The 12,895-nt window shown below is 44.4% G+C and overlaps 2 protein-coding genes across 2 annotated transcripts in view; one reads left to right on the top strand and one right to left on the bottom strand.

Moving 5' to 3' along the window:
* Positions 1-12,895, top strand: part of LOC311590935 (olfactory receptor 6Z7-like) — a gene marked incomplete at its 3' end in the record, with an annotated part of 132,849 nt that overhangs the window by 31,822 nt on the left and 88,132 nt on the right. The window lies entirely within an intron of this gene.
* Positions 3,916-4,842, bottom strand: LOC311591229 (olfactory receptor 5V1-like; the record flags this gene model as incomplete). The annotated part of the gene is made up of 1 exon (XM_084770643.1): positions 3,916-4,842. One exon carries the CDS (start codon positions 4,840-4,842, stop codon positions 3,916-3,918), a length of 927 nt encoding a protein of 308 aa, XP_084626769.1.

Genomic DNA, 12,895 nt, shown 5'->3' with positions numbered 1-12,895 from the left:
TGGAGGCAGTGTAAGATGTTCACCCACTGCCAAGCCAAGAGCAGCATTACCTGAGGTAGTCTGCATTAAATTTCCAATACTGAGTTTATGTTCCTCTGATTGCCTGTAGGTGAACTATTTCATTGCTGATGGGATATTGTTGGCTTATGTTGTTTGGTCTTGGGCCCCAAAGCTAGGCCACTTATCTGACTTACTGATGGTAAAAAAAAAAAAAAATGCCTTGGACATCTCTTACTGATTTGCATTCATTAACACAATGTCTGTTATTTCCATATTTATTAACAAAATTTGGGTGCTGTATTTTGAAATGAGGCATCTCTGTTAGTAAGCAAACATCTACATTGTTTTTTTTTCCCAAACTTTCAAGCTTCCCACGGTTAAAGCATCATGTTTTCTGAGAGTTAAAACATTTAGCTAAGGATTCTCCGATTAATGTTGCATTATATGTAGCAGATTCAATATCAGCTGGACGCAAAGGCTTTACTATACATTATGCATTTCACTACAAGAAGGGGAGCGGGGATGGAGAGCTAGCTCTTTCATTCTCCAGCTGCAGGCAACATTTGTCCTCTAAAGAGATGGCACAGACCAGAGTTGGGTTTGCTTGGACTGATATCTCCTCCCCCTCCTCCCCAAGGAGAGAAACTAATTTGAGCTCTCATCTTCATCAGGAGTTCCCTCCCTAACAAGGATTAAGCATACTTGGGAATTACCAGGAAAGAATAAACAACAGTCTTTTACCCAAGTCCATATACCATCTGACGGCCTAAGCGTAGGCCTTGGTTGTTTGGGTTGTCTTGATTCCCAGAGGCCTCTGGGGGACCGAGTGGTGAGCTCAGGTATCCACTAGAAAGTAACTGGGCATTGTCCTCGCTTTTAAGGTTACCCTGGGCTCTGGAGGAGACTTAGAACCCCAACTGTTTCAGTCTGACAGTTCCAAGGTAGGCTTTGGTTCCCAGTATTTGTTAGGGCTTTGGAGGCACTTACCCTGCCAGTGACTTATCTCCTTACAGTAGGCACATTGGTTCTTTAAAGGCCTAGGGCAAGATTGATTTGGTTTGCCCAAATTGCCTTCAGGCCAGTTTAAACCTCTGCTCTGACCCCCTTGGAGAGTCTGGGTTCTGACAAGGACTTCCACTGTCGAGTGGCTGGTTGATACGCAAATTATTTTCCTGGGTTTGGAGGCCATTTTCCTTTTGATGTGCCAGCCAGTGACCAATAGTCACTTGAGCTGATAGCCAGATGGCTTCTAATCATTGATCATTTCCTGTTTGTTTCTAATAGTTTTTTTCCCCATTTAAGATTAATAGACATCTGTGCATGTAAGTCTGCCCATGAACATGAGCTGTGGTAAAAGCATACTGGCTATCTGTGTAGATACTCACCTTTCCCCCTTTGGTCCGTTTTAATGCCTGAGTTAAAGCTATTCATTCTGTTTTTCCTGTTGTTTGTTTGTTTGTTTCCCCAAGCGGATGCAGCCCTTGCAGAAAAGCTTGGGCCTAAATGTCCTTCTTCTGCCCTGTAACCATTGCTGTACTTGATTCCTTCTTGGACAAAGCTGCTGCCATCACTGAGGAGGTCTGTGCCTCTGTTAGTGAGAGAGATATCCATTAGCTCTGGTCAGGTACCTTGAATAATGTCAAGCATCTCTGGGCCATCATGGGCCGGCTCCACAGGGTATCATAGTGCATATCCAGGGACTTACCAAAAGTCTGTTTGTCCTTGTCTAGAAGGAGGGTCCAGGGTTTGGTTCAGGACACCCTTAGCAATAACCTGGTTGTCCTGGAACTCTCTTTGTACACAGAGATGTCCTTGAACTCACATAGATCTACCTGCCTCATTGTTCCAAGTGCCTGGTATCAAAGGCCTGCGCCACAACCATCCTGCTTGTACAATGCTTTCCAATAATTTATCTTTAGTATCTCTTTTTTTTTTTTTACCTCAACTTCTCTCTTTATAGAATAAATGCAAACCTCCACACTTATTTTCACCCTGTGTGTTTTCCCCGGCTTGTTTTAGACATTCTTGAATATTTTCTCCAGCAATGCTTTGATTTATTATGTAATACAGTCACTATGTTTTCTTTCTCAAGCTTACAAAGTCTAACCCACTGTAGACACCGGAGTGCTTTATTGTGGAGGTTTTTATTTAATTATCCAACAACCACTCTTGAGTTGGCCTGCGTGAAAAAGTTCCTTTTACTTAAGGAGCTCTTCCCCAAATCGGGAATTAGCAAATGACATAGTGCAGGATGGGTCTCAGGGTCATTGGGTTGTTTGTTGGGCTTGTCTGTTTGTTTGTTAATTTGTCTAACATGAGCATTGTCTTTAACTTTTGTAAACATGAGTCTCCAATCATTGTACTATAAGTGTATATGTGATTTTTCCTGCCCTTAAAAAGATATGATGACTATGATTGTTATTCCATATTAAAATCTAATTGAAAAGCCTTCTGGTTTGTTGCAGTGAGTTTATAAATAAGATAATAAAAATGAACATAAAAAACTTATTACACTATGGTGTGCATAATGGCATGTGTATATCTGTGTACTCGTGTGTGTGTGTGTGTGTGTGTGTGTGTGTGTGTGTGTGTGTGTGTGTGTGAGAGAGAGAGAGAAGGCCAGAGGAAAATGTTGTGGATTCAGTTCTATCCATACACCTCATAGATTCTGGGAATAGAACCTGAGTTGTCGGACATGGCAGCCAACAGGTTTACCTGCTGAGCCATCTTGTCTGGCTGAGTACTGAAATTGCTGCATTGAATATTAGTGCTAGTAATATGATATTAACCTTTCATGTAGTCCCGTTTTTGTATCAGTTGGCAGTTGTGTATTTTTCATCTCATACAGTCATATATATTTTGTACTTATCCCTCAGTGTTTTTATAGATGTGTCTGTTTCTTTAAATAGATTGATTTTACGTATTTATATATGCCTTTTTGTGTGGTGTGTGTGTGTGTGTGTGTGTGTGTGTGTGTGTGTGTGTGTGTTTGTATGGGTCTCTGCACTTCAGTGCGGTACCTACAGAGGCCAGAACATGGAATCACATACCCTAGAATTAGAGTTATGGCAGTTGTGAGCTGCACCATTGTAAAACTCAAACTCTGGTCCTCTGGATGAGCACTAACCACTGTTCACTGCAGAGCCATCTCTCCAGCCCCAGTGCGTGGGTCTTAGGGAGTAATCTCTTCCTTATATCTCTCACATTTAAAACCCCAGCATCTCAGGAATATGATTATTTTGGCATTGCCAGGGAATCCAGACACTTGACTGCTATACTGAGGCTTCCGTCAGGAGTCCCTGCTGCCTAACTTCAGCCATCTTACAAAAGCTGACAGCTAATTATTCTTTAATATAGATGAATATCAGTTGCATCATTTTTCATAGGAAGAGGCACGGAAATAGCTCCTCAGCCCAGTGAGAACAGTAACGGACCAAAGCAGTGACTCTATCCATGTCTGGCTTGGTCACCAGTGAGTTTATTGGAGTGTGTCAGAGCAGCATGGTTGTGGGGTTGAGCAAGGGATGATAACAACTTGGGCAGTGACTCAGGAAAGCTGTGTTACTGGGGGTCCCTGCCAAGGCGCGGGCAGCTGCCTCAAGTCTACAGTTTGTTTAACCTTTGGGAGGGTCCTCGGTGATACCTCTTAGTTTCTTATTGGTCTCAGGCTTTTTCCATTCATGGACCAGATCACATGGTCCAAGCTGGAGGAAATGACAACACTAGAACACGCACAAGGTGGTGGACAACCAGTCAACACGTGTGCTAATGAGTAGCCAGCTCCCCTTGCCCACTAAAGAGCCAATAAATGGCCAACAAGTGTTTTAAAGTGTTTCTGATGGTCTCCAGCCTGGCCACAGTAGAAATCCTATGCAGGTTGGTTTCCAGAACCTTCCCACGTCCAAATGCCAGGTTCTAAGATGGCACCTGTGGAAAAAGCTTCCTCAGAGCAGCTTTCATGTCCTTGTTCCTCAGGCTGTAGATAAGTGGGTTCAGAGTTGGCGTGAGGATGGAATAGAATACAGCGGTCACGCGCCCTTGCAGCGGGGAGTAGCGGGCTGTGGGCCGCATGTAGGCGGAACTTCCGGTGCCATAAAAGAGGAGCACTGTGGCCAGATGGGAGGAACATGTGGAGAAGGCCTTCCAGCGGCCATCTGCAGAACGGATGTGAACCACCGTGTATACAATAAGGACATAAGACAAGCAGGTGAGGGCGAAGCAGGTCATGATGACGCAGCCACTGACAATAAAGCCTGTCGCCTCGTGGCCTTGGGTGTCACCACAGGCTAGATGCATGAGTGGGGGGTGGTCACAGAAAAAGTGGTCAATCATGTTGGGGCCACAGAAGGGCAAGGAGAAGACGTTGACCGTTTGGAAGGTGGAAAAGAGGAGCCCGCTGACCCAGGCCATCACTACCAGGGAGACACAGGTCTGAGAACTCATGGTGACCCCATATGTCAGGGGCCTATAGATGGCAAGACATCGGTCAAAGGCCATGGAGGTGATGAGGAAACATTCTAGAGAGCCAAGGCTGACAAAAGCAAAGAGTTGGAATGCACAGGCCAGGAGGGAAATCTCTTTGGTGTCTGTCATGGCAGCCACCAGAGCCCGGGGCAGGGTGGTGGATGTAGAACAGAGATCCACCAGGGAGAGGTGTTTGACGAAGAAGTACATGGGTGTGTGCAGACGGGGGTCAAGAGTCACCGCTACCATGATGGAGACGTTCCCCAGAACCGCAGCCAGGTATATGAGAAGGAAGGTGGCCATGGCCAGCAACTGTAATTCAGGGACAGTGGAGAAGCCCTGGAGAATGAACACAGTCACTGCAGAGAGATTAGCCATCCTGTATCTCTGGACAGTTGGGACAACAGGAGTCTTTGAAGAGAACAGGAGACCATAGCAAGGACCTACAAGGAAAGGAAGAAAAAGAAATGAGATAGTTTTGTGTATAGCTTCGGTCAAAGATGCTTCTTACTATGGTGGATAATAATTAATGAAGAGATATATTACCATTGAAAGGGTTGACATATGGCTGTGCCAGCCCTACCCCGGATGGAACAGCTCTTCAACATCAAGGAAGGAGGGAACAGAGAGTCAGTAAGAGCTCAGAGGACGGGAGGGTTACTCTGAAAATGGTCACCTCTGGCTCTGATATGGCTGTTGTACACATGGACCTACAGCAGCTGGATTATGCGACACGGGATCAAGTCAGGTAGAATGTCGACATGGATGGCGAGGCACTTCTGAGGTCCCATCTCAGGACTAATGGTAGTTGGTAGTGGTGAGTCCTTTTCTACGCATGATGGCCACCAGAGGTTTGCAGTACCACAGCACCTTACATATGGGCAGCACTAATGAGGCTCAGTGGGTTAAGATTAATGAACAATTATGAAAGAAGGACTTGAAGTCGTGGTGGAGACATGAGGTGGCTTCTGAGATGGAGCTGGAGGGGGAAATGAGGGGTGGGGATGGCCAAGATATATTTTACACATGTATGAAGTTTCAAATAATACATTAAAAATGTTTTTTTAAGAGGGTGACTTGCCTCTGGAGTGAATGCCCTTGTTTCTTCATTAAAGCCCACATGTGTTGCTTGTCTTCCTCTGAGATTCCAAACTCAGATACCTACCGAGACACAAGCAAGAGAACCTGGCTGTGGGGAACGCGTTCGGAAACGGTGGAAATTATGAAAGTAAGGGTTTTGCCCGAGTGAGGCTTGCCAGTTCCAGATCTGTATGCAAAACCTCTTGACTTTCGTGTATCGTTAATTAATTACATTGTAGAAACCATCGCCTGTCTGGTTGGGGAGGGCGCTCGGTTGTAAAGTGTTTGCTACATACGTGTGAGCACCCAAGTTTGATTCCTAGCACACACATGAAAAAGCTTGTCCAGTGACATGCATCTGTAACCCCTGTGCTGGGGATGTACAAATCAGAGGCTTGTTGACCAGTCCATCTAGCTAAATTACCAGTAGCAGGTTCAGTGAGAGATCCCAACCCTGGGATTCCTGCATGCCAGGCAAGCACGCCACCATCCACATCACATGCACATCACATGCACAGTACTCGGCCATACTGTGGCCTCTTAGATAGAATGCTCAGTGTGAGGTCTAATGGTCCACTCCTTCCCCCCTAGAACCAGAAATTATTTCTTATTCACCTCTGTACTCCCCCAGCATCTCCTGCTGGAAGAAACACACAGCTGCCTCTAGGTGTGTACTTCTCTTTATTGCTCACCCACATGCTGTGGTACAGGGACCCCAGCAAGCTACCTGCAGTCCCCACCATGGCCCCCATCCATTCTAGTCACCAGGCAGGGTGACTGCCAAACACCACAACTTCATCCCAATGCCCCCACCCCCACCCCCTGCCCCTCACCATTTCTCAATTTGCTCCCTAGGTATGGCTGGGCAATACAGACTCCACCTGCCCCCACCCACACTTCCTCTTTTCATGACTCACCAGAATCATGCCAGTGGCTGGGCTAGGACCATCTAGTTTTCCTGTCTAACCCAGGACTCAGAATGTGTTGTAAAAGTGCTTAGTAAAAGTACTAAGCAAACACCATTTTCTCTTCCCTCAGGAGGTTACCCTGCAGATGGTCTCCTACCAGCCAGCCCCCTTCTCAGGATGATGACATTTCAGGATACAGGCATCTTCATGGGATGGTTTCCATGCATAGAGGAACTGCACTTAGTGTGATCATCAGACACTATCTTCATATATTACTGCTCAGAGAGACCGAAATGCACATTGATGTTCCAGGGGAAAAAAAAAACCTGACTGGCAAAGGTGTTCGCTGCCAAGCCTGGCAACCTGAATTTAATTCCTGGTAAAGCCATGGTGGATGGGGCAAGGAGAATCCCACAAACCCAAGTCTACATGTGTACGTGGTATATATGTACTTTCTACAAACACACTTACAGAAATAAAATGCAAAAAATAACCCAAAACAACAACAAAAACATATTGGAAGACATACAGCTGTCACCAAACAGTCCCACTGCCTTTTGGAAGAGCTGTGAGATTTCAATGCGAATTGTCCCCTGGCGCCCAAAATGCAGATGGGTGACCCCTCACTGGGCTGTTATTATCACATGCACACACCTTTTGCCCTATTCCATTTGCAGAAGAAGAGGTAGCAATGGGATTCTCCCCACCTCCACTACTCTTTGCAGCCCCAGGACATCTCGAGGGCATGGTTTCTTGTCTTGTAGATTCCTGGCCTTTTCCTTTCAGCTAGAGAAAGTTGTGTGTTCTTTAAGCTTTTTGTTTGTTTGTTTGTTTGTTCTGTTTTGTTTTTTGGATGGGGTTGTTTTGAGATTTTTTTTTTTTTTGGTTTGGTTTGGCTTAGTTAATTTTTATTTGTTTTTTTATTTTTGCTCTTTAGATTGTTGGATCCTCTTTCTTTCAATGACAGGATCTTGGAATTTATAGAAATGAAGTTTGAGACTAATCCAGAGGCGGTATAGGGGCAAAAATTAATGCCATACTCTATAAGTAATTTATATTCTACCATTCATGCCATGGTCAGTGAGAAAGTTGCCCTCCAGGTGATTCCACTACTTCCTGCACTCTGGGAAAGACCAAGCACTGCCATAAGCTAAACCTACCAGCACCCTCCAGAAGAGACAACTAACACCCAGTGATGCCTGGGGATTCAGCCTCCTGGACCCAACCTGCTGCAAGGTCTGCATCCCTGAGACTCACAAACAAGTTTCCCTGGAGATCGGGTCCACACCCAGCCTGCCTGAAGGACTGCATTCCTGAGACTCAGGACCCCCCCCAGTCCCCCACCCACCAACCCCCGCTTATGGTTTTGTCCTTGCTTCCCTGTGACCCCCACCCCTAATTACAGTTTTTCCTTATAAACCCATTGCCCTTGAAACTCCAGTATCACTCTCTTATCCTGCTCCATCAGGAAAGACTGTGATCCAAAGCTCTGAGCCCATAAAACAGCATCCTGTGTGTATTGCATCGGTATCAAGTCCTGGTGGTCTTTTTTTTGGGGGGGTCTCTTGTCTAGGTAATCTCGGCATAACAGTGGCATGCTCAGAGTTCCCAGCCCACCCACCATTTCCCAGTTACCTAACTTCTATGTTCTCTTGCATCTTTACCTGCAACTCAATGGATTTTAATCTTTCATTAGTTTATTAGTGTGTAAGGTGAGCACACAGTTGACAGGTTGCACCAGTTACGGCCACAGAGAGTCAGTTTTCTCCCTACACCATGCAGGTTCCTGGGACCAAATTCTGGCTTTGGCAGCAAATACCTTCTTCACCAGCTGAGCCGCCATGCTGGCCCTTTGATATTTCCTTGGAGAGAGAGTCCTATGTTGCCTAGGCTGGCCTTGAACATATCAGCGTACTTAAAGTTCTCCATCTTCCTTCCTTGAGCCCAAGTACTGGGCTTGCAGATGTGCACCACTGTGCCTGGGATTATGCAGTATTGGGTATGGGGCTCAGGGCTTCAGGGATGCTAAGCACTCCACCAAGTGCATTTACACCCTAACTCCTTTATCTGCAATGCATAGAGCCTACACCCTGTCAGGCAGTCACCTTGATGCCATAAGGTTAGTTGTGCACACAGGAGCTACTGTGAGCCTTTATTATCTCCATGCAAATGGATACACCTCTCATACTTTACAGGGCTGAGAGAGCAATAGCTGTAAGTGGGTGGGCTGCTAGGCTTGAGCCTCAGTTCTCTCCTTGGCTAGTGAGGGTCTCAGGAGCATCAAGTCTGGGGTAGAATGAGATGTTATGAGTTGCCAATTCATGAAGTCTGACCATTGTGTGTGTGTGTGTGTGTGTGTGTGTGTGTGTGTGTGTGTGTGTGTGTGTGTTGTGAGCATGTATATGAGCCTGTGTGTAGAGGTTGGCAAAGGTCAGCGGTCAGTGGTTTGAGTTCTTTCTACCTCCTCTTTTGAGACAAAAATCTCACTGAAACTGGAGCTCACTGATTTGGCTGCTCATCCTTGTCTCTGCCTCCTCAGTGCTGGGATTAGAGGTACATGCTGTCCCTTGACCCCAGCTTTTTCAATGGGCTCTGAGGATCTGAACTCAGGGCCTCAGGTTAACATTGCAAGCCCTTTATCAGCTGTGCCATCTTTGCAGGCCTGGGTCTTAGAATTGCAAGGAAGGCACCGTCTCTCTTCCCATCTCACAGGGGAGAAACTGAGGCTCGGAGAGGAAGTGCGAGAACAGCACCCTGAGCCCAGGCCTCTCACTCTGCAGACTTTGCGCACCATCAGCCAAACAAGGACCATCTGAATTTTCCTACACTTCCCTTTACCTTCCCACCATGGGAGGCAGCCATCTCTTTATCTCCCATCTCTCAGGCAGAAAACAGAGACAGAGAAAGATGAAGGAGATTGCTAAAGTTCTCCCAGCTTCAGCAATTCTAGTTCTCTGAAGAAGACATGGATATTCAAGAGCCTGAGGACCATTTTACTTTGACAGACAGATGGAATCTTGCAGATAAAGAGCCAAAGTTATCATAGACTATTTCCATCCCCCTTTTATACTCAGTATCAACCTCAGCATCCAACATTTTCCTCACTAGATAGAATTATAAGCCAGGCTATCCTAATAGTCAGGAGGTAGAAGTGAGACGATTAAGAGTTGAAGCCAGCCTCAACTACATAGTGAGTCATAAAGGCCAGGTTGGACCTCAGGAGATCCTGCCTCAATAAACAGCCCCACAAAACCTCTTGAGTTTCATGCTAAGCTCAACAGACCCCCTATCATCTGAACCCCATGGAAGAGGTTCACAGCCCAACCGGCACACCTATCCGATAAAAGCTACTTTTGACTCACCTTCGTTCTGTGACTATCAAGATCATGTAAGAGAGGGAACGTGTCTTTCTTGAATCTGTGCTCCTGAGTGATGGTGCTCTTTGGCTCAGAATAACCGACATCCTTGTCCTCCATAAGGCAGGTAAACTTTACGTTGTTGCTTGTGCTAGGCTAAGCCTTTGCTGACCCACCCCATCAACTGAAGGTGTCTCAGCCCTCCAGGCACATTATAACAGCTGTTAGGAGTTGGTAGCTGGGCAACCTACCTGCCTCTTGACCTCTCTCCCCATACAGTAGGTGAAGCTGAATCCTGTTTGGTGTTGGGATAGGGTAGTGTGAGGCAGGTCTCTCAGGGAGCAGGGTGCTGTTTGGGTACACATCCAAGATGGGAATTCCTTACTCAAAGATGAAGCCGCTTTTAAATCTATGGCAAGGATGACTCTGGGGATGGACCATGTCTGCTGAAGTTCTTGAGGTTGGCTCTGAGCCACAGCTCCACCTCTGGGTTGTTCCTCTCAGATTTACTTGGGAGTTTGCCCAAGCTCACCTCTGGGACTTTGTGTGCTGTGGTGGTTCTAAGCTCTGAGAAGGAGGCTCTTAGGCAGACAGGAGATGAGCCCTGACCCCAGCTGTGACCTGCCTAGAATATTCTGGTAATAATGGTAGTAAACATTATTATGCTATCTACTATTTTGCCTTGATGGGTACTTTGCATGTAAAACTGTCTGAGACAGATATAAATATGAACCACAGATAGGAATACCTTTTTTTTTTTACTGTTGCAGATACTTCCATGCTGTAGATGAGAAATTAGGTGTCCATTCTCACATCAGTGGACTTTTAGGCTCTTTTCAATATTTTACCAAGGCTAAGGGTTCTGCAACTGCCATTCTCAAATCTTTCCCAAATATTATGGGCTGGAGAGATGTTGGTCTGGTTAAGAGCTCTTGCTCCATAATCATGAGAGCAGAGTTCAGATTGTAGCATCTATAAAACAAACCAGACATCCTATGCACCAACCACAGATGTAAGGTAACATGTAACATGAGGATCACTGGGTCTTGGTGATTTCTGGTCTAGCAGAGAAAATGCAAGACCAGATTCAGGGAGAGACCCTGCCTAAAAGGAATAAATGGAGAGCGACCGAGGAGAGCACACAACAGTCTCTTCTGGTCTCCACATGGTCTGCACCTACTCACACATGGATAAATATTTTTAAATAAATATTTTAGCTTTATATATGTATATGTAACCTATATAATATAGATCCATATTATATATTATAAATTACAATATAAATCATATATCAAATATTCAAATGTATTATATAGGTATATGTAATATATAAATATATGTTATATAATTTTATATGATACATTATATGTATCTATATATGATATGTGTATTATATTATACAGAGATAAACTTATAATGTTGACATACACATACATGTTTAATCATATATATCATTTAAAAAATATTGTCATAGGATACATTTTTTACATATGTTCTACAAATTTCTTTATGAATATTTAGTATAATTTTTGTTTGCTATTACCCTTGAGTTTAGTTGATCTTACAAATAAAATCTCATTTTCAAAACATTTTCTTATTGACTAGAGCAGATATTCATATATATTATTGATGTTTGTATTTTATCTTCTGTTATTTTATTTCCCATTTCCATCTATGCGTGTGGAGTATGTATATATATATATATATATGCATTTTGTGTGTGTGTTGCCAGGTGTGTGTATTTACATGTGTATGCATGTTTGTGGAGACCTTAGGTTGATGTCTAGAATCATCATCAAATCTTTTCTACCTTATTCACTGATGGAGGGTCTCTCAGTCATACTCAAAGTTGGCCCATATGGTCCGTCTTACTAGCACGTTTTACTAGCTTGGGGAATGCACTGTCTCTACCTTTGCAGGCATGTCACCACATCCATCCACATTTACCTGGTTTCTGGGATTCTCAACTGATGCTTGCAAGGCAAGGGCTATAACCACTGAGCCATCCTCCAGCCCTCTCTTGCATCTATTTAGAAGATAGCACATACCTTTTTTTTTATATAGAGGAACATTTTCCCCAATAAATTGGTATCACTGAATCAACGATTGTGCACACCCCTCCTGGGTAACTATGCAACTCAATATGAATGATCTGTGTGCGTATGTATGTGTGTGTGTCTGCACGCATACAAGCAAGTGTGTTTCAGTTATGTATGTGAGAGTCAATTTTGTCTTTATGGCTAATTGGATAGTTTTTAAGTGCATTGTCACCCACTGGCCAAAGAACCATCTTTTTGTTTTAGTTTGCATCTCCTTAGTGTGATGGTTCACATCAATTTCAACTGGACAGGATCTAGTATCATCGTGGAGGCAAGTCTCTGGGTGAACCTGTGAGGGAATCCCTAGAGTGGGTTAACTGAGATGAGAGGGTTTCTTCTATGGGCCGGGATCCCAGGTTATGTAAAAAGAAAAAGAGAGCCGAGCCCCAGCATTCATCTTTCTACTTCCTGACTGCAGCTGCCATGTGACCAGCTGTCCTCTTTTCTGCCACCGTGCTTTCCCTGCTATGTCATTCTGAGGGTATACGTGATCATATCTATTTTTTTTAAAGAAGTATTTATTTGTGTATGGGCAATTATATACACATGCATGTGTGGTGTGTACACCTATGTGCATCACAGGCTGGAGACTTTTTTCCTCTATCACCCTCTGCTTATTCCTTTTAAGCAGGGTCTTTCCCTGAATCTGGAGATTGTGGGTTCTCACCTAAGCTGGAACTGGGGTCACACGCATGTATGGGATACCAGGCTTATTACATGGGGACTTTGATCCAACCTATGTTCATGATGGTTGAACGGTGAACACTCTTAGTCAGTGAGTAATTTCTCTGTTTGTTTGAATGGATATTTATTAAAATGTACTACTTCATAAAATTTACTAGAGCACTTGCTTAGGTATGTTTTTTGTTCTTGTATTTAATACATCTCCTTTTTTATTTTTACTTTGTTCACTTTACATCCCAATTTTAGCCCATCCCTCGACACCTCCCAGTTCCAACCTGCCTCTATCAACCCTCCTCCTCCCATA

The sequence above is a fragment of the Acomys minous genome (assembly GCF_964271855.1).
Source record: "Acomys minous genome assembly, chromosome: 20".
In the NCBI taxonomy this organism is placed as follows: domain Eukaryota; kingdom Metazoa; phylum Chordata; class Mammalia; order Rodentia; family Muridae; genus Acomys; species Acomys minous.
The sequence above is the reverse complement of the archived record's forward strand: the minus strand, read 5'-3'. Positions and strand labels throughout refer to the sequence as shown.